We start from the raw sequence: 27,363 nt of genomic DNA on the forward strand, positions 1-27,363 counted from the left end.
GTGACTATGACTTCCGGGACTTTTGCTGAAGTGATAACGTTCAGATCCTCCACTAATGCTATGCTTCTTAAGTTCTTTCCTGGGGAAGCGACTTCTAGACCCTTCTTTGGGGCTGCGTCTCTCGAGACCCCACTTGGGGATATTACTTCAAAGATCCCTTCTGGGGTTTTGTTTCTCGAGTTCCCTTCAAGAACAATGGTTTTAGATACCCTTTCTGGGGTTGCGCTCCTCAAGTCCCTACCTGGGGTAACAGCTTCTGAGACCCCTTCTGGTATGGAAACCTGAGCTACAATATTTGATTTCCCTCTATAAGCTTGGGTATCGGGTACCGCTCCAGCACTCTGGGCATCGGGTACCGCTCCAGCACTCTGGGCATCGGGTACCGCTCCAGCACTCTGGGCATCGGGTACCGCTCCAGCACTCTGGGCATCGGGTACCGCTCCAGCACTCTGGGCATCGGGTACCGCTCCAGCACTCTGGGCATCGGGTACCGCTCCAGCACTCTGGGCATCGGGTACCGCTCCAGCACTCTGGGCATCGGGTACCGCTCCAGCACTCTGGGCATCGGGTACCGCTCCAGCACTCTGGGCATCGGGTACCGCTCCAGCACTCTGGGCATCGGGTACCGCTCCAGCACTCTGGGCTACGGGCACCACTCCAGGACCCTGGGCTACGGGCACCACTCCAGGACCCTGGGCTACGGGCACCACTCCAGGACCCTGGGCTACGGGCACCACTCCAGGACCCTGGGCTACGGGCACCACTCCAGGACCCTGGGCTACGGGCACCACTCCAGGACCCTGGGCTACGGGCACCACTCCAGGACCCTGGGCTACGGGCACCACTCCAGGACCCTGGGCTACGGGCACCACTCCAGGACCCTGGGCTACGGGCACCACTCCAGGACCCTGGGCTACGGGCACCACTCCAGGACCCTGGGCTACGGGCACCACTCCAGGACCCTGGGCTACGGGCACCACTCCAGGACCCTGAGCTACGGGCACCACTCCAGGGACTTGCAACTCCGCTTCCACAGGAACCTCAAGAGAGGAGAGAAACATTCTCTTTTGATTCCTGAATCTATAATGGGGCTCCCTTGCCCAAGGACCCCAATTATAGGACAGAGAGCTTTTGTGTGTGGGTTGTGTGACAAGTACCTCTGCCACAGTAGAGACAGGAGTAGGTCTTGTATCATGACTCAACTTGGACAGAGGGCAAGACTCGTCACCACACTTTGGCTTGCGCAACTCACAGGTCTGCAGATAATGGCCTAAACCCCCACAATATAGGCATAAGTTTAAGTTTCTGCGACGCAGACGCTCCTCTTCTGAGAGCCTGGGCCGCAGAAAACTTTTAAACTTTTTCTCTTCAATTAAACCAGAGGATTCTCTTGTCACCATACTGTGAACAAGAGTCTCTTTAGAGATAGATGTACTCTCAACGACTTCTGGCAAAATAAGCAAGATTTTAGTCAGAAGATTTTGCAGTTGCTTTAGGGATTGCTGAAAAGCTTCTAGTCGCTCTGGTCTCAAAGCACTGAATACAGAGTTCAGGGCTGCGAGAGATGCCTGCAGGGCTTGCATAGTAGACATAGGAGGATTTAAAACTAGACAAGACAAGACAAGGCAAGACAAGGCTAGGCAAGGCAAGGCAAGACTAAATTTTGCTAAACAAATCAAGACTTTTTTTTTTTTTGTATTTTTTTTTTTTTTTTTTTAAAACACCGGACTGGATTCTAAACACCGGACTGGATTCTAAACACCGGACTGGATTCTAAACACCGGACTGGATTCTAAACACCGGACTGGATTCTAAACACCGGACTGGATTCTAAACACCGGACTGGATTCTAAACACCGGACTGGAGTCTGCACACTGAATTCTATACAGGACTGGATTCTAAACACCGGATTGGATTCTGCACACTGAATTCTAGACAGGACTGGATTCTAGACTAGACACTGGACTGGGCCAAAAAAGAAAAAAAAGTTTTTTTTTTTTTTTGTGGTATGGCCGGTGATAATGTTACGATTCCTGTACAATGTTACGATTCCTGTACTCCAGACTGGAGAAGATCTTATGGCAGAGATCTGAGTACAGGAATGAAATACAGGTTGTGGGAGCTGGAAAGCCTAGTAACCCCTGGCACCCTAACTCCGTTGTCTCGCCCGTGTTATCAGAAATCCCCTGCGAGACTATGGTTGCTTGAGCCCATGGCAGCCGCGTTCGAAGGGCGGATTATGTCTGCCCAACCCCGATGCCCCCGCAGGTCTTAATGGGAGACAAGGGGAAGTCCGAGACAGGGTGATAACAAGGGGCCCTCTGACTAAGCAACCAAGCCAGGGGTTACAAGCTAACTTAACTAAATCAAAAGGTATGTGCGGACTAGCCGCCAGGGAAAAGGACAACCAAAGATCCACTGATCCGACACTCCTATCCGGCACCGCTGGACACCAGAGTGGATCTTTGTGGAAGCGGAATCCTCCGCAAAGCTCCAGAACACAATATAAACAAAATAATAAAAAATAGCGGACAAGCCGCAACACACGGCTGCGCCGCGACTCACGAACACCACCAGATGTTAAAGGTGCTCGATCAGACTCCAGGAACAGCTGGTAACTTCCGAGTACAGGATCACTGAGAACAGGAACAAACGAACAGACCGGGACTGGGAACTCTCTCTGCAGCAGAATCAGGCAAACAGGAAGCTATCACCGGCGTCTGTGAGGAGTCCTGGGAGTGCTTTTAACAGAGAGTCCTAATTAAACAATCCAGAGCAGCTGGCCCACTGCATGATTCCAACTGACAAAATGCAATCAGCAGCCAGGTGAGGCTGAACACATGGAACAAGCTGCAATTACACAGACTAACCAGCGGCAGCAGACAAGAGCATACTAAAACAGAGCAACAGGAAATCCTGGCATGCAAGACAACTAATAAACATAAAATAGGAATGAACCACTACCTGTGGTTCATAACAGTATCCCCTCCTTAAGGGTGAGCTCCGAGCACCCCATGACACCCACGGGGAACATAAACAGAAGTATAACATGAAATACAGAACAAAACTGCAAAACAGGAATGAGCCACAGCCGTGGCTCATAACAGTATACAAATCCAGCCCCATTTGTAAACACAGGTGTTGGCCCTCCTTATTGAGTCTCAAAAGCTCAGTGTAATTAAAGGCTATTGTACTCCGTCTGCGGGAAAGATACTGATTTGGAGTACAATTGATCTTCAATTACTATTCCTGTGTTTACCTTATGCATGTGTAGATATGAGGCCCTCTTAACATGCAAACTATTGTTTGGGGGATCTCTGAGGTCAAAGAGACATTTGAGACCTACTGATGCCTGTCTCCAACTGTTCAGATGCATGACTAAGTAAGAACAAATGATAATAAATGGACATAACTTCTTATGTCCATAACTATTCGCACGAGCGATTAATCCGCTCCAAACCAACACCGGAATATTGCTATTTAAATACTCTTCCGATAGGTACCAAACACCACTGTCTGACTCCTGTTAGACCCTTCGCACAATACAAAGAGGGATTCCTCCGTCCAGGGACATTCTATATTAACCAAACTTTCAGAATCTATCAAAGGGACCATGATCTATAAACTACATTAATTGTGAACAGTTGTAACGAATGGGTCGCACGCTACGACTACGTAAACTCTACCGTAAATACGCATACCGCGCCTGCGAGTGCACGCTATTGCGGGTATGCGCCTCCACGGGAGAGCGCACGTATGCGCAGCACGGACCAGTGTGCGGTGCAAATATGGCAACGTGCATAGAGACATTTTTCTGACTTCGACACGGGGTAGCACTATCTCGGGAGGTGCTACAACAGCACGGTTGGATTCTAAATATTCCAAAGTCACAGCTGGTCCCTACGACACCTCTACTGTTCCTGGGGATGGTTCTGGACACAGAACAGAAAAAAGTGTTTCTCCCGAAGGAGAAAGCCAAGGAGCTGTCATCTCTAGTCAGAGGCCTCCTGAATGTTACACACACCAGTGCTAACAGGAGTATACCGGTGTATGAACAGAGAGGGAAGCGAAGCAAACGAACACACAGACAGTATAACATACACAGGAGGTGATGGAATAACTAATAAACACATAGTGAACGGAGAAGCCCAAAGGCTCAGGAATTGGGTGTCTCCCTAGTGTCAGGAATGCTCAGATGAAATAGAGCGGACAATGAAGCGAGGTGTAGTGATTTAACATGTGGAGCACCTGAAATGATGTTGCTAAGAGCAACAGAAAAAACCCCAAAGGGTTACCAACGGGTGTGGGAATAAACTCCTTGGTCAGAGATAGAAATATAGACACAAGGAGAGTATCCACAATCCTAACCCCCACTTGCGGGGCACAGGTTCAGCTTACTGCCACTAAACTGACACCTGGACGCCCTGCACAGTGAGGGAGGATTAAGCAAGCAGGTCTGAGAGTACAGCCGCAAACCTGCTGGGTTCACTGAATAGCAAAAGAACCCCAGCAGGTCAAACAACTGACTCCAGTCTTACTGCTAGGTCCGGATTGGCAGAATGAAGTACCGAATCCCAAGGCCTATTCGCAGTAAGCAACAAGTAAATACAAAGTCACACAGTACTAGCTAACTCTCTGGAACTGACTAACAAACAAAGATTCAGCAGCATTTGCCTAGCCTGAGAGGATGGTTTATATAGCAGGTGCTGTCCACGCCCCACTCAGACCTCACAGACTGTGAGCACAAAACCAGCGCCGGATTCCCTGCCGTGCACAGAGCCTGTAACCACTACACAGTAAAAACCCGGACCGGAGTATCAGCTGCGCTCAGGTTACTTCGCTAACACTTGCCTCCCGGTTGCCATGGCGACGTGGCAGCACAGAGCAGGAGATCCTAACACTGAAACCAAAACAGGTGTCGGTGCATCACTGCACGCGAGTCCTGGGAAAAATGGTAGCTTCCTACGAAGCAATTCCATTCGGCAGGTTCCATGCAAGGACTTTTCAGTGGGACCTGTTGGACAAGTGCTCCGGATCGCATCTTCAGATGCATCGGCTGATAGCCCTGTCTCCAAGGACCAGGGTGTCTCTGCTGTGGTGGCTGCAGAGTGCTCATCTTCAAGAGGGCCGCAGATTCGGCATACAGGACTGGGTCCTGGTGACCACGGATGCCAGCCTTCGAGGCTGGGGGGCAGTCACACAGGGAAGAAACTTCCAAGGACTATGGTCAAGTCAGGAGACTTCCCTACACATAAATATTCTGGAACTGAGGGCCATTTACAATGCCCTAAGTCAGGCAAAACCCCTGCTTCAAAACCAGCCGGTACTGATCCAGTCAGACAACATCACGGCAGTCGCCCATGTAAACCGACAGGGCGGCACAAGAAGCAGGACGGCGATGGCAGAAGCCACAAGGATTCTCCGATGGGCGGAAAATCACGTGTTAGCACTGTCAGCAGTGTTCATTCCGGGAGTGGACAACTGGGAAGCAGACTTCCTCAGCAGGCACGACCTCCACCCGGGAGAGTGGGGACTTCATCCAGAAGTCTTCCAACTGATTGTAAACCGTTGGGAAAGGCCACAGGTGGACATGATGGCGTCGCGCCTAAACAAAAAGCTGGAAAGATATTGCGCCAGGTCAAGAGACCCTCAGGCGATAGCTGTGGACGCTCTAGTGACACCGTGGGTGTACCGGTCGGTTTATGTGTTCCCTCCTTTTCCTCTCATACCCAAGGTACTGAGGATAATAAGGAGAAGAGGAGTAAGAACTATACTCATTGTTCCGGATTGGCCAAGAAGAGCTTGGTACCCGGAACTTCAAGAAATGATCTCAGAGGACCCATGGCCTCTGCCGCTCAGACAGGACCTGCTGCAGCAGGGGCCCTGTCTGTTCCAAGACTTACCGCGGCTGCGTTTGACGGCATGGCGGTTGAACACCGGATCCTGAAGGAAAAGGGCATTCCGGAGGAAGTCATTCCTACGCTGATTAAAGCTAGGAAAGAAGTGACCGCAAACCATTATCACCGCATTTGGCGAAAATATGTTGCGTGGTGTGAGGCCAGGAAGGCCCCAACGGAGGAATTTCAGCTGGGCCGTTTTCTGCACTTCCTACAGTCGGGTGACTATGGGCCTAAAATTGGGTTCCATTAAGGTCCAGATTTCGGCTCTATCGATTTTCTTCCAGAGAGAACTGGCTTCACTACCTGAAGTTCAGACTTTTGTTAAGGGAGTGCTGCATATTCAGCCCCCTTTTGTGCCTCCAGTGGCACCTTGGGATCTCAACGTGGTGTTGGATTTCCTAAAGTCACATTGGTTTGAGCCACTTAAAACCGTGGAATTAAAATATCTCACGTGGAAAGTGGTCATGCTGTTGGCCTTGGCTTCGGCCAGGCGTGTGTCAGAATTGGCGGCTTTGTCATGTAAAAGCCCTTATCTGATTTTCCATATGGATAGGGCGGAATTGAGGACTCGTCCCCAGTTTCTCCCTAAGGTGGTATCAGCTTTTCATTTGAACCAACCTATCGTGGTGCTGCGGCTACTGAAGATTTGGAGGCTTCCAAGTTGTTGGACGTAGTCAGGGCCCTGAGAATTTATGTTTCCAGGACAGCTAGTGTCAGGAAAACTGACTCGTTGTTTATCCTGTATGCACCCAACAAGCAGACTATTGCTCGCTGGATCTGTAGTACGATTCAGCTTGCACATTCTGCAGCTGGACTGCCGCATCCTAAATCAGTGAAAGCCCATTCCACGAGGAAGGTGGGCTCTTCTTGGGCAGCTGCCCGAGTGGTCTCGGCTCTACAACTTTGCCGAGCAGCTACTTGGTCGGGGTCAAACACATTTGCTAAATTCTACAAGTTTGACACCCTGGCTGAGGAGGACCTAGAGTTTGCCCATTCGGTGCTGCAGAGTCATCCGCACTCTCCCGCCCGTTTGGGAGCTTTGGTATAATCCCCATGGTCCTTACGGAGTCCCAGCATCCACTTAGGACGTCAGAGAAAATAAGATTTTACTCACCGGTAAATCTATTTCTCGTAGTCCGTAGTGGATGCTGGGCGCCCATCCCAAGTGCGGATTGTCTGCAATACTTGTATATAGTTATTGGTTAACTAAAGGGTTATTGTTGAGCCATCTGTTGAGAGGCTCAGTTATTGTTCATACTGTTAACTGGGTATAGTATCACGAGTTATACGGTGTGATTGGTGTGGCTGGTATGAGTCTTACCCGGGATTCAAAATCCTTCCTTATTGTGTCAGCTCTTCCGGGCACAGTATCCTAAGTGAGGTCTGGAGGAGGGTCATAGAGGGAGGAGCCAGTGCACACCAGGCAGTCCTAAAGCTTTCTTTAGTTGTGCCCAGTCTCCTGCGGAGCCGCTATTCCCCATGGTCCTTACGGAGTCCCAGCATCCACTACGGACTACGAGAAATAGATTTACCGGTGAGTAAAATCTTATTTTCGACATTTGCGGCAATTCGACCGCAATTGCATATACCCCATAATGTCCCAGTACAGTGCCACATACATATAGAAGTGTCAAAAACGAATTTTATGGTAAGAACTCACCTTTGTTAAAACTCTTTCTGCGAGGTACACTGGGCTCCACAAGGATAGACATTGGGGTGTAGAGTAGGATCTTGATCTGAACAAAAGGCTCAAAAGCTTTGACCTTCTTCCCAAGATGCATAGCGCCGCCTCCTTTATCACCCCGCCTCCGTGCACAGGAGATCAATTTTGTTAACCGGCCCAATGCAGTAGCAAGTAAAAGAGACGACAACTGCAAGTTGCCACAAACACCACACTTTTCCGACTGGAGAAGTGTCAGCGGCTAATGCCATACCAACCCAAAGAAGCTAAGTGCGTCAGGGTGGGCGCCTTGTGGAGCCCAGTGTACCTCGCAGAAAGAGTTTTAACAAAGGTAAGTTCTTACCATAAAACTCGTTTTCTGCTGCGGGGTACACTGGGCTCCACAAGAATAGACATTGGGGATGTCCTAAAGCAGTTCCTTATGGGAGGGGACGCACTGTAGCGGGCACAAGAACCCGGCGTCCAAAGGAAGCATCCTGAGAAGCGGCAGTATCGAAGGCAGAGAACCTTATGAACGTGTTCACTGAGGACCACGTAGCCGCCTTGCACAATTGTTCAAGGGTCGCACCACGGCGGGCTGCCCAAGAAGGTCCAACGGACCGAGTAGAATGGGCCGAAATGTGAGCAGGAGCTGATAGACCAGCCTTCACATAAGCATGTGCAATTACCATTCTAATCCATCTGGCCAAAGTCTGCTTGTGAGCAGGCCAGCCCCGTTTGTGAAACCCAAACAGAATAAAGAAAGAATCAGATTTCATAACAGAAGCAGTTCTCTTCACATAGATACGGAGAGCCTGTACCACATCCAAAGACCGTTCTTTGGGAGACAGAACAGGAGAGACAAAGGCCGGTACCACAAGCTCCTGATTAAGGTGGAACGAAGAAACCACCTTAGGCAAATAACTGGGACGAGTCCTAAGAACCGCCCGGTTACGGTGAAATATCAGATATGGGGAACTACAAGACAAGGCACCCAAATCAGACACTCTTCTAGCTGAAGCAATAGCCAGCAGAAACACCACCTTAAGGGAAAGCCACTTAAGATCAGCTGAACCAAGAGGTTCAAACGGATACTCTTGTAATGCCTCCAAAACCACGACAAGTCCCAAGGAGCCACAGGCAGGACATAGGGAGGTTGTATACGCAACACACCCTGAGTATAGTTTGCACATCAGGTAAGGTCGCAATCTTTCTCTGAAACCACACCGACAAGGCAGATATTTGAACCTTGAGGAATGCCAGACCCTATGGTAAATCCGAGCAGAAGCCGGTTTCCGGGCCCGCAACATAGTTTGAATGACCGCCTCAGAAAACCCTTTAGCCCTCAAGACGTAAGCTTCAAGAGCCATGCCGTCAAAGACAGCCGGGCTAGGTCTCCTGGTAGACACAGGGGCCCTGAACGAGGAGGTCTGGGCATCGTGGAAGTAGAATTGGACGCTCTGACGATAGGCCCTGCAGGTCTGAGAACCAGTGCCCTCTGGGCCAGGCTGGAGCTATGAGAAGTAGAATTCCTCTTTCTTGCTTGAACTTCTGAATTACCCTGGGCAGGAGAGACACCGGAGGGAACACATACGGCAGCCAAAACCTCCACGGCACCGCCAGCGCATCCACGAATGCTGCTTGAGGATATCTTGTCCTTGCTCCGAAGACCGGAGCCTTGTGATTGTGTCGAGACGCCATCAGATCTACGTCTGGAAAGCCCCACTTTTCCACTAGGAGTTGAAACACTGCTGGATGGAGGCCCCACTCTCCGGCGTGTACGTCCTGATGACTGAGAAAGTCCGCTTCCCAATTCATGACTCCCGGAATGAATATTGCCGATATGGCCGGTAGATGGCGTTCCGCCCATTGCAGAATCCGTGAGACTTCCTTCATTGCCAAACGGCTTCGAGTGCCGCCTTGATGATTTATGTAAGCCACTGTGGTGGCGTTGTCCGACTGTACTTGAACAGGACGGTTCTGAATTAAATGCTGGGCCAGGTTCAACGAATTGAAAACCACCCGCAATTCCAGAATGTTGATCGAGAGGAGATCCACCGGCCCTGAAGGGAGTGTTGCTCCAGCACCGCGCCCCAACCTCTTAGACTGGCATCTGTCGTCAACAGGACCCAGTCGGATATCCAGAAGGGGTGGCCCCTGCACAATCGTTGGTCCTGGAGCCACCAGTGCAGCGACAGACAAACCTCCGGAGTCAATGAGATCATGTGAGACCTGATCCGGTGAGGCAGGCCGTCCCACTCAGCTAGAATCAGCCTCTGGAGAGGGCGAGAATGGAATTGAACATACTCCACCATGTTGAATGCCGACACCATGATGCCCAGCGCCTGCATCGCCGAATGTATCGACACTTGCGGACGAGAAAGGAAGCAACGAACCCTGTCCTGAAGCTTCAGGACTTTCTCCTGGGACAAGAACAACCACTGGTTGTGAGTGTCCAATAGCGCTCCCAGGTGCACTATGCTCTGAGCAGGGACCAGGGAGGATTTCTTCCAGTTGATGAGCCACCCGTGGGCTTGTAGAAACCGGACAGTCATATCCAGATGACATAGGAGAAGTTCTGGGGAATTTGCCAGGATCAACAAGTCGTCCAGATACGGCAGTATCCTGACCCCTTGACGGCGGAGTACCACCATCATCACCGCCATAACTTTGGTGAAGACTCGCGGAGCCGTAGTTAAACCAAAAGGTAACGCCCGAAACTGGTAATGGAGGTTGCCAATCGCAAACCTCAGGTATTGCTGATGTGACACTGCTATAGGAATATGCAGGTAACCATCCTGTATGTCCAGGGAGACCATATAATCCCCAGGTTCCAAGGCCAGAACTATAGAGCGAAGGGTTTCCATACGGAACTTGGAAACTCACAAACCTGTTCAATGCCTTGAGATTGAGAATGGGCCGAGAGGACACATTTCAGTTTCGGGACTAGAAACAGCGGAGAATAGTACCCCCGGCCCCTCGAGCAAGAGGCACCTGTAATACGACTCCTGTATTAAGGAGGGTCTGTACCACCAAATGTAGAGTATTTGCCTTTGTCTGGTTCAACGGGACGTCTGTCAGGCAAAATCGATGAGGGGTACGGTTTTTGAAGGCAATGGCGTAACCTCGAGTGACAACTTCCCGTACCCAGGCATCTGAAGTGGTCTTCTACCATTCCTGGGTATACCCTAGAATCCGGCCCCCCACCCTGGGATCCCCTAGGGGGAGGCCCGCCCCGTCATGCGGCAGGCTTATCCGTCTTGGAAGCTGGCTGACGGGCAGCCCAGGCTCTTTTGGGCTTCGGCTTACCAGGTTTGGAAGTGCGGGCCTGCTTGTTGTACACCTGACCTTTTGCTTTACCTGAAGGACGAAAGGGTCGAAAGGAAGTACCTTTAGCCTTCGACACAAAAGGAGCGGTACTTGGCAGACAGGCAGTTTTGGCAGTAGCCAAGTCAGCCACTATCTTATTTAAGTCCTCCCCAAACAGAATATCTCCCTTGAAAGGGAGTACCTCCAGGGTTTTTCTAGAGTCCAGATCCACAGACCAGGATCTCAGCCACAATATCCGGCGAGCCAGGACTGATGTAGTAGAGGCCTTGGCTGTTAGAATACCGGCATCAGAAGCCGCCTCTTTAATATAGTGAGAAGCTGTGACAATATATGACAAGCATTGTCTAGCATGGTCAGAAGAGATTTCAGCTTCCAACTCTAGGGCCCATGCTTCAATAGCCTCTGCAGCCCATGTTGCTGCAATAGTGGGCCTTTGTGCAGCACCCGTGAGGGTGTAAATCGCTTTCAGACAACCCTCCACACGTTTATCCATAGGCTCTTTTAGAGACGTGACGGTAGTGACAGGTAGAGCTGAGGAAACCACCATCCTAGCCACATGTGAGTCTACTGGAGGAGGCATTTCCCAATTTTTAGACAGCTCTGGCGCGAGGGCATAGCGAGCCAGCATCTTCTTTTGAGGCACAAACTTCTTTCCCGGGTTTCCCCAGGGTTCCTGACGTATATCCACTAGGTGGTCAGAGTGAGGTAAAACTTGTTTAACCACCTTCTGACGCTTGAACCTATCTGGTTTCTTAGGAGGGACGGATGGCTCGGAATCATCCGTAATCTGTAGAATCAACTTAATAGCCTCCAAAAGATCAGGAACATCCACATGTGAACTACCGTCCCCATCAGCAGTATCTATGTCAGAATCTGTGGGGTCAGTGTAAGCGTCACCTTCATCAGACGAGGTGTCAGTGACAGCAGTGGATTGTGAGGAGGTAAGAGCTTGCTTAGAGGACCCCTGGGTCTTAGGTGAGTGAGGACTTTTTAGCAGTCAAGGACTGGTTCAATTTCTTCAATTGAGCAGACAAGTTATCTGCCCACGGCGGGTTAGCTGCGGGGACCACATACAGTTGAACCGGCATAGGAGGTCCCATAGGGGGTGTTAGTTTACTAACTAGCGTATTTAGAAGGATGGAGAAAGTAGCCCACGGTGGGTTATTATGGACCCCCGTTGCCACCGTCCCACTGGGGGGCAAGGAGCCCCCAGAACCAGAACCCGCAGCTGCTATAGTCTCCTCATAGGGATCTGTTGCTTCCGCAACACCGGCAGTGTGTTCAGCCCCAGAACCGTTACCTTCAGAAGCAGACATGATATAACTTTCAATATCAGGTAACACAGTACAATTGTCTGCAGCACAATACCTCATGCCCAAACCCCTGCGCAGAGTAGTCAGCACAAGCAGAGATACAGGAGAGATATGGTGACTAAAATCACAGAGGAAAATACGTATTAGAGTATATCTTGTGAATATCCTATATTATTATAAAACCTGATGCACCAAGCCCCCTCAGGTTATAGAATATAGGGATAGCAAGGTGAGTGAGAGACACGCAATGGAAATTACTCTGCAAGCTAATGCACACACATATAGGGGGTGATTCCGAGTTGTTCGCTCGCTAGCTGCTTTTAGCAGCATTGCACACACTAAGCCGCCGCCCTCTGGGAGTGTATCTTAGCTTAGCAGAAGTGCGAACGAAAGATTAGAAGAATTGCGAATAGAAATTTCTTAGCAGTTTCTGAGTAGCTCCAGACTTACTCAGCCATTGCGACCAGCTCAGTCCTTTTCGTTCTGGTTTGACGTCACAAACACACCCAGCGTTTGCCCAACCACTCCCCCGTTTCTCCAGCCACTCCTGCGTTTTGCAACTCGAACGCCTGCGTTTTTCCGCACACTCCCATAAAACGGCCAGTTCCCGGCCAGAAACACCCACTTACTGTCAATCACACTACGATCAGCACAGCGATGAAAAAGCTTCATTATGCCGTGAGTAAAATACCTAACTTTTGTGTAAAATAACTAAGTGCTTTCGCTCTGCGAACCTTGCGCATACGCAGTAAGCGACTAATCGCAGTATAGAGAAAATCGGCAACGAGCGAACAACTCGGAATGACCCCCATAGTCACAGTTATACAATGCAGAGGTTATTACCAACAATAATACTGCACTGGACCAGCTTATATATATATATATATATAGCTCTATAATCAATAGATATAACACTGCAGATTGTGTTAGATGTCAGTAGACATTACCTGCTGCAGCTCCATCTCTCCCCCAGCGGCACTGTACACTCCCGCGCCCTGGTTGCCGGGTACCTACAGCAGGAGGCTACGGTTTTCTTCCAAGTCAGTCACACACGGCTGGGTTTCTCCGGGATCACGTGGCCGCACTTCGGGAGGAGGTAAGTGGGTCCCGCTCGTGGGACCTGCACTTTATCGCGATCCGGCGCGGGCGGTGGGAGGCGGGCCGCGCGCACTGGCGGTGGACACTATGGCAGTACAGGCGATCCCACTAGATCACCAGGGCATGGGTGCAGGTAAGGTTTTCTCTCTAAACCTTTTTACAAGTAGCCCGCAGTACCCGGTGGTTTTGCCAGCTGAGGGAATAAGGATAAGACCTGGAGCCCCTCCCCCAGCCCCATGGAGCCATTTCCGGAAAATGTTCCCGCCCTGGAGCTGCATATTTGTCTCTCCCTCGCTCCCTGTCAGTGTTTGGGCGCTATTTCCCCAGCTACACTGTTCCTGGGACTGCTTGGGCAAATCCTCCTTTGTAAAGCCGCCTGGTTGTCAACGCTGTGACTTTACATGACACTTAAGTATTCTACATGTCAATTAGACAGTGTTAGTTAAGAAAGAGTGCATTTAGTCAGGGTTCTCTGGTACAAGTACCCTGTGATATACATCCAGTTCTTACTGTGCTGTAGCCCTTGTCGTCTTCTTTTTACCTCAGAAAAAGCTTTTTCTAGAGCTGCTGTGAGCAGCTCTTCCTGTTACATGCTTGCACTGCAAGCACCAACTACAAAACTGAGCTCCTGTGCACGGAGGCGGGCTGATATAGGAGGCGGCGCTATGCATCTTGGGAAGAAGGTCAAAACTTTTGAGCCTGTTGGTGCTTCGGATCAAGATCCTACTCTACAACCCAATGTCTATCCTTGTGGAGCCCAGTGTACCCCGCAGCAGAAAAATGGGTGCCTCCACACTGCCAGAAACATATGTCCCCACAGTGCCACATACACATATGTCCCCACAGTGCCAGATACATATATGCCTCACTGCCAGCTATGCCCCCAATGCCAGATAGACATGTCCCCACACAGTGCCAGCTCTGCCCCAGTGCCAGATATACATGTCCCCACACAGTGCCAGCTCTGCCCCATGTGCCAGATATATATGTCCCCACACAGTGCCAGCTCTGCCCCCAGTGCCAGATATACATGTCCCCACACAGTGCCAGCTCTGCCCCCAGTGCCAGATATATATGTCCCCACACAGTGCCAGCTCTGCCCCCAGTGCCAGATATACATTTCCCCCCAGAGCCAGCTATGCCCCCGTGCCAGATATGCCCCCAGTGCCAGATATATATGCCCCCAAAGTACCAGCTATGCTCCTAGTGCCAGATATATATGTCCCCACAGTTCCAGATATGCCCTCCAGTGCCAGATATACATGTCCCCCAAGAGCCAGATATATATGTCCCCACAGTGCCAGATATATATGTCCCCACAGTGCCAACTATGCCCCCAATGCCAGTGACCCCACAGTGCCAAATGTACATGTCTCCCCAGTGCCAGGCATACATGTCCCCACAGTGCCAGCAATGCCCCCAGTGCCAGATATACAAGACCGTCCCCCCCCCCTTCCCCCGTGCTGCTCACCGCGCTGCTTTCTGTGAGGGGAGGAGAGCGCAGCGTGCGCGTCTCCTGCCCCTCACTCTCCGGCGGCTGTGGCTCTTCAATTAGGCGCCGGTCTGTGAGCCAATCAAAGCTCTGATTGGCTCACGGACCGCCGCCGGAGAGTGAGGGGCAGGAGAGGCGCACGCTGCGCTCTCCTCCCCTCACAGAGTGACAGCAGCAGCGCAGTGAGCACGGGGGATGGGGGGGGGGCAGGGCAGCGGTGGCCAGGACCTGGCTGAGCCGCATGCAGCGGATGAAAGAGCCGCATGCGGCTCGAGAGCTGCGTGTTGGCCACCCCTGCCTTAAGGTGTCTGATTTTCTAAATTGCAATAGTCCCACTGAGACCTGCAGGTGACAGGCTGGGTGAGAGGTCCATTTGGAGACAGAAAAGAGCTCAGAACCTAATTTAGATTTGTACGTAAATCTAATGGTTTACATATATATCCGATGGTTGTGGGGCTGCGCAGGTGCAAGACGCATTCTGCACATGTACAGAATGGGTATTATGATATTACTCGCAGCCCCCTGTCAGCATGCTGCTGCATTTGAAGGGCGAAGCTGGCGTGTTTTGCCCCCATTTTGTAGGCATGACGGGTCCAGGGTCTGCTTTTTCGTACGCGGCAGTAATGCTAACCATTACATCGTCTGTACTTCATATATGTAGACTTGGATCTTCCACAGCACAGGGGATTTTTCAGTTTTAACTAATTTGACATTTTACTGCAAGAGCAAACTGTTTATCAATTAAAATACTGTCTGTGTAGTATTATTTGTAATACAGCCATTTATTAAGGAATTGAATACTTTTGCAAAGCATTTTATACAGTATATACATACACACACATAGTAACAGTCAACAGTTTGGATACATCTGTCTAAAAGTATGTTACTAATGATTTGCAGATGTAACGCCTCATGCTTAAATGCTTGGAATTTGTTTCATAAGGGGAGATTTAGCAAACCTTCGAAAGAGTTAAAATGGGGAAGATGCTCATTGCCATTCACTGTCATTTTATAGACTGTGCTAGAAAAATAAGAGCTACAGTAGAAGCTGATTGACTGGTATTGCCAACTTTTCCACTTTATCTCTCTCCTAGATTTGATACATCTCTCCCTAGACACATTATAAAAAAAAAAAGTTTTTTTCTTTCTTTTTTCAAATACATTCCCAACTAATCGTTTTCATTTAGAACTTCAGGCAAATTTAGAGTTGGCGAATGTTGAACCAAAATTAAGCATGTTTATCACAATCTGCATTTTTAATGTGGGTGTGATAAATATATTTTGTGGAAAGTCGCACATTTACTAAGCTGCTTTTGCCAGGAGATGGGGTTCGATAAGAGCCGCCTTTCCTGGTGAAGAGCTGGAAGCAGTGTGATAGCGTAAAGCTATGGCACTGCTTTCTGGTTCAGGGCCCCAATGCACGGCCAGAGCATGTGTTACTGGGGGAGGTGGGGTGGGGAGAGGAGGAGGCGGAGAAGGAATCTGAGGCTCCTTCTCCATAAAAATTAGTGAAATAGTAGCCCACAGACAACTATAGGGTGTAGGCCATAAGATTGGTAAATCTGACAGCTTTGCATTCCACATAGAAACCTGTGGAGGCAATGGCTGCTGTTGAAATGGAGGAACCTGTAGCCTGGTGGAACCTGTAACCTGGAGGAACATCTGAGATATTTTCTTTTTACTGCCTTTGAAAGTCAATTTGTGTAATTGATTTGTATATTAATGTCTAATGCCAAGCTGTTGTGTTATGACAAGCTACGTCCGGTCTTTGGTAGAATGCCATCTATTCTGGTAGTAGTATTTCAAGATCTGCGCAAAGATAAACCACAGTCCAACAATACTTTCAGAAGGTCACTCATTATGGAAAATTGCAACAAGTTTGAAAGTATCTTCGAGTGCAGAGATACAAAACATAAGGCGCTATAACAAGACCTGCAGACATGAGCATCGCTCCAGGAAAGGCAGACCAAGAGTAACCTGAGCTGCACACAGTACGTTTATTAATCGCCAGTCACCTATTAGCAGCTCCTCAGAATAGAGGCCAAATAAATGCCTCACTGGGTCCAAGCAGCAGACCATGCTGATAATCAACTGTTCAAAGGAGACTGACTCAAGATTTCATAGTATTATAGCTACAAAGCCATGGTGGCTGAAGGAGAGAAATGATAAGAAGAGACTTGCTGGGGCCAATAAATGCAGACTGTGGCAATCAGACCAGTGGAAATCTGTCCTTATGTGTGATGTGCACAAGTTTTAGAATTTTTTTAACCGCTGTATCTTCATGAGACGCACAGAAGATGATAATGTCTGGATTGTGGTTCCTACTGTGAAGCACGTGGTAGGAGGTGTGAGGGTGCTTTGCTGGTGACACTAACGATTTAGAATTGAATGCATGCTGAACCAACATGTCATCCAGCATTCTGCAGCAACATGTCATCCTGGATTGGGTAATGACCCAAACCATAACTCTAGGGTTTAAGAACTGACTGACAAAGAAGCAGAGTCATGGAGATCTGCCCCAGATCACATGGGCTCCAGTCATTTTATATAAGCCCAATAGAGATGGTTTGGGATAAACTGGACTAGAGAGAGAAGGAAAAGCATCCAACAAGGTCCCACCATAAATGGGACCTCCTTGAAGACAGTTGGTAAAACATCCCAGGTGGTTTCCACATTAAGGTGGATGAGTGAATGCAAAGAGTGTACAAAGCTGTAATCAAGGCAAATGGTGGTTACTTTGAAGTATCTATAGTAAACGATAGTTTTCTTTTTTTTTTTCAATTTTCTTTGTCCCTGCATTATTCCAATTGTGGTATTTTATAGTTTTTTGACTGTACTATTATTCTAAGATGTGGAAAATAAAATGAAGAAAAAAAGCAAAACGCTGGCAGCAGGCAGATAGATTTAAATTGTACTTTACAGTAGAGCTTCCATCATGAAGTAGAACAGATCTGTTTTATTAGAAATAGGTAGTTCTGAAATACTACTCACCCGAGTAGGAGTCTCGGTCCTTGTCCATGGTGCTGAACTGTTTGTCATTGTGCCAGGATAAGGAGTCTCCAGCGGTGCCATGATACTGGCCCAGCCGCAATCTGTAGAAATCAATCTCTGCTTCCAAGCGAAACCGGTCATACTCAGCGCTTACTTGCCTACCCTGCCAGTCTTCCATGAGGATGAGAAGCCTATAGCTATCTTGGTTGGTCAGCCAGTAAATATTCTCAAGACCCAGCCAGTATTCACTGTCCAAGTTGCCAAACCCATGCTGTGTAGAGAGGAGAGGGAAAAGAATGAGAAATATTGATGGAGAATGGCTGAGAAAAAAGGAATTACCAAAGCAACAATAAAGCAATAGCACTAATCAGATGAGTACAAAAGATTCTAGAAAAAGGGGAACATGCAGGGCAATCCTAGCATATAATAAAAACTGTAGCTTAGTATAGGATTTTGACTTTTTGTAGCACTATACTGTTATAATGCATAAGCTATGATAATACTATGTTGAAAACAAGACATTCAGTCCTGTGGACTCACTTTGTAGTTCTGCCAATCAGTAAAGAAATTGGTTGATCCATCCTGTCGTCTTTGTATAACTGTCCACCCCCCTCCATTGAGCTCCTGCTCACACCATGCCTGCATGATTTGGTTGCTACTATGCGGTTTCAGCAGGTAAATGCCACTGGTCTTCTTTCCTCCAGACAAAACATCCAGGCAATCCATCCATGGTCCTGTTTGAGTAGATGACAGTTTGTATGGACAAATATTGCGCATCTTGACTATTTCTGATCAGAAATGCTTTCAGACTGGTTCTCTGATCTACTTAACTTTTCTATTTAACTTTTAAACGTACATTTCCTAATAACTTCAATAAACAACATTTGTATATTTCCTGTCATTCACATTTTTTTTCTTCTGATTATTTCTGAATATATATATACAGGTTGAGTATCCCATATCCAAATATTCCAAAATACGGAATATTCCGAAATACAGACTTTTTTGAGTGAGAGTGAGATAGTGAAACCTTTGTTTTTTGATGGCTCAATGTACACAAACTTTGTTTAATACACAAAGTTATTAAAATTAGTGTATTAAATGACCTTCAGGCTGTGTGTATAAGGTGTATATGAAACATAAATGAATTGTGTGAATGTAGACACACTTTGTTTAATGCACAAAGTTATAAAAAATATTGGCTAAAATTACCTTCAGGCTGTGTGTATAAGGTGTATATGAAACATAAATGCACTCTGTGCTTAGATTTAGGTCCCATCACCATGATATCTCATTATGGTATGCAATTATTCCAAAATACGGAAAAATCCCATATCCAAAATACCTCTGGTCCCGAGCATTTTGCATAAGGGAGACTCAACCTGTATATATATATATATATATATATATATATATATATGCGAAAGCAGTCACTTACTGGCTGACTGACTGACTCATCACTAATTCTCTTACTTCCTGATATGTTAGGAAGCTGAAATTTAACATAGGTATTCTTCAGGTGGTAAATGGGAAACTACGTAATTTAAATTTTAATAAATCTCCCCTAAGGGGATGAAAAGAGGGTAGGCATAATGACGTCATTACCGATGCGTGGTTTGTGTTGCGTAAACGGACAATCGTATCAAAATTTGGATTGCACCTCCAGTGTGTAGAATTTAATAAACTACAAAAATGGACCTGTCACTTTCGACCGTATCTGCTATGGGTGCTCCCCTGGTAACGCCAAGAACCATGGATTAATATTTACTTACTTTAAGACATCTCAAATTTACAACTGTGAAAATCAGAAACTCTCGTACGAAGAACGGGTAGAATAGCTAGTATATGAAAACCAACTGGGATTTAGTTGAAATGGCTGTTGGGTGGGCTGCTGCCACTGACCTTTTCTATGGACTATATGTGATTCTGCATTGCAATAAAACTGCTAAACGTGAGTGCTGGTTCCATGTTGCTTTTTTTGAAAAGTGAATGTTCTTGCATTATTAAATAAACCTTGAACCACCAACATTAACCCTTTGTGTCTATGAGTGCTATCTTGTCCATAATATATATATATATATATATGTATAATTCACCATAAAAATGATGGCACTCTGAGACCTGTTTGTCAAGCTCACACCAAATGAACAACGTTGTTTGGTGTGATCAGGGCCATTTCTTGGGGCAGGCGAGCAGTGCAACCGCACTGGGCGCCCGCCGCGGCACTAACTGTGGCTCCCTGCTTCCCCCTCCTATTTCTCCCCTATTAACCCGCTCGGGGGGCGGAGTTTCACGGAATGACGCGGTTGCGTCGTTACGTCACGACGCAACCCCGTCACTCCGCGAAACTCCCCCCCCCCCAAGCGGAGTACAGAGGGGGATACAAGTTAGGAAGAGGGAAAGGCCGGCGCGAGGAGCGACTGGTGAGGCGGGCCGAAGAGCGGTAATCGCCTCTGTAAGTATTCTCTCTCTCAATGTGTAAAATGGGGACACCTGCCGTAATGTGTGAAATGGGGACTCTTGCCTGCCGTAGTGTGGGGATTTAATGTATCAAGGGCATTGCGGTGTGTGGCATAATATGGTTCAGGGGGCATTACTGTGTGGGGCTTAATATGGTAGAATTTTGTTTTCCTGTGGTGATCGTGATCTGTTGGAGCAGGGTAAAAAACTGGATTGTGAGCTAGTCTTTTCAGACGAGGCCACACCCATTTAGATGAGGCCACGCCCCCTCGCCGTGTGCGCACACAAGTTTTTTTTTATCTAGGTGTGTGTGTGGGGGGGGGGGCACATTTTTTTATGTCATGGGGGGCGCATTTTTAAATCTCGCACTGGGAGCCAAATTGGCTAGAAACAGCCCTGGGTGTGATCTTGACAAAGGGGGTTGCACCCCGAAACGTTGGTTGTTTAATACACCTATATGCTTCAACTATTCAAGCCTCAGAGTGCCATCGTTTTTATGGTGAATTGTGTCTATCAAAGTTGATGGAGCACCGAAGCAATTTGTTTATATGGCAGAGTGCCTGCTGAACTGCTTGATATATATATATAATATCAATGTCCATCCTACTTCACATTCTTCTTATTCATATATATATATATATATATATATATATATTATCAATGTCAATCCTACTTCACATTCTTCTTATTCATTTTGTAAGTCCAATTGATGTACCTAATGATTTGGTGGACTCCGTTTCTATAACATCTGGGGCTTTGGAAGTTGTTTTTGCAACAGAGTCTAATTGTTCCTGGGCTATTTCCTTCCTGTTTGATGTAACGTCTGTTTCTTCCCCATGGACTTCGCGGTTGTGCTTCTTTCCATTCGAAGAATTACTGGAAGCCTCGCCAGCTGATGGTGAAATAACTTGTACCTGGAGACATATTTTTGATAAGATAGTTTACATTTTACCAGAATGGTTGAGTATCCCAGAAAACAATTTGAAAATAATTTAGAAAAAGGTTTAAGATGGAAACTGTGAGTTGACAATTTTGGTAACGGATATGTAGAAATGTAGCCTGTAATGCATAGACAGTAATGTGTGAGAAGTCTGCGAGTGCAAAAGGCCATTTGTAGTACATAATAACTACTACTTGCTTCCTATTTTAATGAAGTGGTTGGTAGTATTGCTATTGATTCTTATAGTGATACTCTATATTCACTTATAGAGCATTGGGAAACTTATATGTACAAAAGCAAGGTGCCCGACTAATCAAAGGTACAACATTCATGGATGACTTTTAAAGACAGCCATATGGGTTTTCACTTTAAAATTAAGGTGCTCACAGGACATTCCAGATGCTTGGCCTTGCTTATGATATGCCTGTTGTCTGTCACAATTAACCACACAAGTACATACAACTGTATGGCAAAATTCCTTCAACATTAGAGATGAACAGCCAGATTATAGTAGGCCAAGTGCAGTTGTACTATAATTGGCTGGTGTAATAAATCATGGGCAACTTAACCCAGGCTACACTTTACATGATTTGAGATCACTTATCCTTACTTGGTTAGCTTGGCGCCGACCAATGTTTTGTAGGCACTGTTCCTCTAAACGTGCTATGATAACACTCTGATTGTTGATTAATGAAGCCAGAGTGTTATATTTTTCCTGGAGCTCTCTGTACTTTGAAGACAACTTGAGAACTTCAGAGGTAGCATTGACTCCTCCATTCTCCTCCTGGAAGACTTCAGTTGACTCATTTTTCCTCTGGATCACCTCATGTAGAAACTGAGTATGGAGATGGCTGAGGCGGGATCCCATGTTTCTGCTCTCTTTGCGGAGATGGCTCATCTCTGTGGCAACTTCATGATCAACATCTACCAGTCTTTTAAGCTCTTCTATCTCCATATGCTGACGGCTCAGCTCCTGTTTTAGCTCCTCAACCTCACTTCTATTCACTCCAAAGGCTTCTGGGAACTTTGCAGTGTTGATACAGATAGCCCCGGTTATCTTTTGATGTGGCACCACAAACGTGTAGGTGCATTTAGCTCGACTAGCTCCATTGTTCTCAGAATGTTCATTTTCTAGTTGTGGTTGGCAAAGGTTTGGCAGCAAAGATAACCAAAAAAAGGCGTAGAAGGTCATTTTAGTTAGGCGTATAAATTTCACACGATACCTCCTGAATCAGGAAACAGAATAAATGTTAAATGTTATGCTAACTACATGTTCATGGTACTTTAATAATTCCAATCACACTTGTTTCTATTTCATTTTTAGATTCTACATTCATCTATTCATTATCTTTATAATGCGGAAAAAATATATCAATGCCTGCCAAATATGTGTTGATACTTGCCAATTTTTTATAAATTGCCATAAAATTTTTCACCAGGGGGCGCTCTACCATTGGAAATCATGTAAGAGATAGCGCCATCTAGTGTATTATTGCCAGTATACCAGTGACTGCATTGTGTTCACATAATCATAACATAACAGTGCATGCATACCAGAAAGTAATTCAAAAAGGCTTATCTGACAAAACTGCAAATAGTGAGCAAATCCACATGAACCAAAGTGTTTCCAAACTGTATCCATAGTTACAATATCTGTGTACAATACATTTTCAGCATAAATGGTGCCTTATAAGGCTTAATGCTGTATCTTTACCAGTCTCAGGGAAATACAAAAAAAAGGCATCCAATAGTGTAATATATTACAAAGGAACATTTTATTACACATAAACACACAACATAATATGCCCCTACATTCAAAAATAAAGAATGAGGCTTATCTGAATCCTATGAAAAGGGCAATAGTTAATCAAGGAGAGAGATGCAGAATGAATAATAATGTGTTTCATTAATTTTACTGTACAGGAGACTTCATCAGGGTTGAGCTCAGTAGCATTGTTCTGTTATTGGTTATGGCTCACAGTCTATTCTATCTTCTGTAGCAGTTATATTTGTGACTGTTTTCACTCATGTTACTGGATGAAAATTTGCAGCTACGTAAGACTATTCTAGCAGAATATTATAAACCTTTGTTTAACTCATCTGCTCAAGTGGCCACGTTTTCAGCATGTTATACTTTTTCGCCGTAAACTCATGGGAGGCCTTCAGTTGCCCCATTTTCCTTTATACCATGATGCCATTATTCTCAACCGGATAATGGAATGGTCCCGCATGACTGACATTAAACAATGGGTGCTTATAGAAAATGCCACCGTAGCCTCACCAATACGCCATTGTCCTTGGCTTTCAAGTATCCCTGTTGCTCTTCATCCCATTGTTAGCCCTACCTTAACACGATGGAGCATATTACGGGCCCTTTCATATGTGTCTTCAAAATTCTCTCCCTTGACCCCACTATTTCATAATCCAGATTTTCCCCTGGGGGTCACCGGTCAGGGGTTTGAGGCATGGTCACTGAAGGATATCTCATGTGTCAGACAAATGGTGGAGAATGGGGAGATCCTCCCCTTTCCTACTTTACAGTTGAAATGGAGTCTTCTGTCCTCGGAAATTTGGAGGTACCTTCAGTTGAAGCACTCTGTAGCGGGGAACAAGGTTTGTCCTGACACCACTAGACCCACAACCATATTTGAGAGTATGTGTCTTGATTCATCCTTTCCAGTTACAAATGCTACAAACTCCTGATTGAACATAAGTTCCCGGCCCTCCCTAAATACACTAGAGAGTGGGGTAAGAACTTGAAGGTTGAGCTGACGGAGGAGGACTGGACTCACTGTTTTCAGGCTACCTTTGTCAGCTCGAGTAGTTACTCTGTACTCGAGACACACTTCAAAGTTTTGACGCGTTGGTACAGATGCCCCCTGATGCTTGCCAAAATGTTCCTTGGTGTACCGGACCTGTGCTGGCGCTGTAACACTGAAACAGGCTCCCCGCTACATATCTGGTGGGACTGTCAATCGCTTCGCCCCTTTTGGAATAATGTTATCTCTATTTCTAAATTGATTGTGGGACCTGAGGTTTCCTCTGATCCTAATTTCTGGCGCCTTAATCTAGTTACTGGCCTTTGATAGCATATAAAAATCCCTTTTGAAATTTCTCAATAGTGCTGCCAAGGCGGTGATCCCTGTTCGTTGGTGTAACATTGCCCCTCCCACAGTGAAAGAGTGGTTTACTAGGATAGACATGTACATGTCAATGGAGGAATTACGGGTGACACCTGAAAACCATGACAATGCTAAATTCCTTTGTCGTATAAACAACCCTTTATGAAGCTAAGAACACTGTACGCTGTTTGCTTAAGAAATACCGTATGGGTACGCTATCTGCGTAACGATCGCTCAGCCGTAGGCGAGACGCTCAAGCGTCACGTTCGCTCACGGCCCAGTGATCACAGGACACGTTATTGGTTATGTCTAGGGGAATGATTCGCTGTAGCGTAGCCTACGCTCGAGACCACGAGGAGGTCACCAGCGGCGCAGACGCTCACAACGCTATACCTTAATGTTTAAACCTTATACCAATGAAATACACTGAATACCTTAATGTGAGTACAGGGTGTAAGTGCAACCTTGTGTAACCTGACTAACTACAAAGCTGCTTGAGCGTCACCGACGCTCAAGTGAACACTTAACACTATAGAAAATACACAGATACTGGTTTAGGTTCCAAAGCCTATTAACTGTATTATATCTAATATACTTGTAAAAGGGGATAACAGTACAAATGATACACTACAATATAACAAGGACTTCCTAACCACAGAACTAAACAATAAATACAAAAAGACAATACTACACTGACCTACATGCAATACAGTACAATACTATAATACTATGAGAGATATAAGAGAAAAGAGGAGAGAGAGAGAGAGAGAGAGAGAGAGAGAGAGAGAGAGAGAGAGATTTGAGAGAGATTGGCTCACAATAACATTAAAAGACAATATGGTTGCAGCGAAGCTTACACATGTGAGGAACAATCGCTGCGCAGTTAATCAATGCTGAGAATCTTTGTTTAGAAAGTACTTGAGCTTACCTATGCTGCCTGTCCCTATATACACAACACCCAGCTACACAATCGTCCCTACAATGCCGCATGGGGCAGAAGCTAGACTCCATTTTGGGAAAAACTCCAATTGATTCCAAAATGTCCAAGCCTCAAAACAATGCATATGTTCTGATTTTACAATTCCAAACAATCTAAATCACCTTTCACAATTTCAAGCAAACACAGTATCTCTATAACCAGAGCATATGAGTTATCACAAGACCAGACCACCAGGTACTCACAAGTATCAGCCTGCCATTGCTACCAGCACATATTCAAAAGTACTGCATGGTGGTATTTATGATTAACAAGATCCCAGCTACCATCACAGATTCCACAGGGCACCAACACAAACACCCAACAATCATCCCAGCCAAGTTACAATATCCTATTTAAACCAGAAAGCAATATGTCTATATTTCCTTCTATAGCCATGTGATTATATACTTAGCCTTTGGGAAGGAATTCTGTCCTGGGGATGTAGCCGCCATGCTGCTTGATGCTAGCTTAGTTCTGAGTGTCAGTCAGCCCTGTGATCTCCAGTGGGTATATCATACCTGCATTCCAGCTGTGGGGGTGTGTCAACCACAGGAAGTGTGTGTCCCTCCCAGCATGTGAGCCAGCTGCATCAGTGGCCTTGGTTATGTAACACAATGGGTGATGACCAACACATTCCTGTCTAGTGAGAAGCTATTGTTTGGCGAATACAAAACAGAATCCTGTCTGGGTTTTGTTCTATATTCATGATGTCCACTTTCAGTTGAGACAATGACATCTCAGCCCTCATTCTCCTGTATACAAATCCAGCCCCATTTGTAAACACAGGTGTTGGCCCTCCTTATTGAGTCTCAAAAGCTCAGTGTAATTAAAGGCTATTGTACTCCGTCTGCGGGAAAGATACTGATTTGGAGTACAATTGATCTTCAATTACTATTCCTGTGTTTACCTTATGCATGTGTAGATATGAGGCCCTCTTAACATGCAAACTATTGTTTGGGGGATCTCTGAGGTCAAAGAGACATTTGAGACCTACTGATGCCTGTCTCCAACTGTTCAGATGCATGACTAAGTAAGAACAAATGATAATAAATGGACATAACTTCTTATGTCCATAACTATTCGCACGAGCGATTAATCCGCTCCAAACCAACACCGGAATATTGCTATTTAAATACTCTTCCGATAGGTACCAAACACCACTGTCTGACTCCTGTTAGACCCTTCGCACAATACAAAGAGGGATTCCTCCGTCCAGGGACATTCTATATTAACCAAACTTTCAGAATCTATCAAAGGGACCATGATCTATAAACTACATTAATTGTGAACAGTTGTAACGAATGGGTCGCACGCTACGACTACGTAAACTCTACCGTAAATACGCATACCGCGCCTGCGAGTGCACGCTATTGCGGGTATGCGCCTCCACGGGAGAGCGCACGTATGCGCAGCACGGACCAGTGTGCGGTGCAAATATGGCAACGTGCATAGAGACATTTTTCTGACTTCGACAGTCCACCCTTTGGCAGTCAATAATAACTGCCACAAAACGTTTAAGGAGAAAAATGTAAGTCAGGGGTTAATTGATTTCCATGGTGGGGTAAGGAAGAAGAGAGGAGTAGGTGTGAAAAGGGTATGACCTAGTGAGAGAGTAGAAGCATGTGTGTATGAGTCCATGTTTGGAGGGTCATGTATCATCGTGCCGTATGTGTGGTAAATCAAGCTTCGAGGTATTGCGAAGTATACATTTGAATTCCTTCTTATCCCGTATCAAGGGTCTGTGGATGGGCTGTCAAACTCTACCGAGCTCATTTTGGCTTTTAGTTGTAACAAAATGGGGATGCACATTTTAGTTGATGATACATGAATGGGGGAGGTATGTGGTTGCTGATATCTGTGCCTGTATTCCCTATCGTCTATGTGTGTTATTACCTGAGGGTTGTAGAGATGAAGATAAAGAACACTTATGGAGAATGCAATGATATTCTATGTCAGGGAAATGTACATCTGTCGTTGAGGTTGTGTTCGGTATCTGTTGAGAGTCGTCTTCTTTGCGCTGTATTGCTCCTTAGGCATGAGCAAATAGCTTTGTCTGAGCCATCAGATTTACAAAAAA

At 46.5% G+C, this 27,363-nt stretch overlaps 1 protein-coding gene across 3 annotated transcripts in view; it reads right to left on the bottom strand.

The window, feature by feature from the left end:
* The window catches only part of ANGPTL6 (angiopoietin like 6), an 88,623-nt gene that overhangs the window by 9,265 nt on the left and 51,995 nt on the right, over positions 1–27,363 (bottom strand). For all 3 annotated transcript variants that reach the window (XM_063931492.1, XM_063931490.1, XM_063931491.1), the window contains 4 exons: positions 21,796–22,411; positions 20,961–21,159; positions 18,326–18,519; positions 17,786–18,056 (listed from right to left, as the gene is read on the bottom strand). In XM_063931492.1, the coding sequence (XP_063787562.1) occupies positions 17,786–18,056; positions 18,326–18,519; positions 20,961–21,159; positions 21,796–22,377 (1,246 nt within the window). In that variant the 5' untranslated portion in view covers positions 22,378–22,411. The remainder of the gene's footprint in view (positions 1–17,785; positions 18,057–18,325; positions 18,520–20,960; positions 21,160–21,795; positions 22,412–27,363) is intronic.

The sequence above is a fragment of the Pseudophryne corroboree genome, chromosome 6 (assembly GCF_028390025.1).
Source record: "Pseudophryne corroboree isolate aPseCor3 chromosome 6, aPseCor3.hap2, whole genome shotgun sequence".
In the NCBI taxonomy this organism is placed as follows: domain Eukaryota; kingdom Metazoa; phylum Chordata; class Amphibia; order Anura; family Myobatrachidae; genus Pseudophryne; species Pseudophryne corroboree.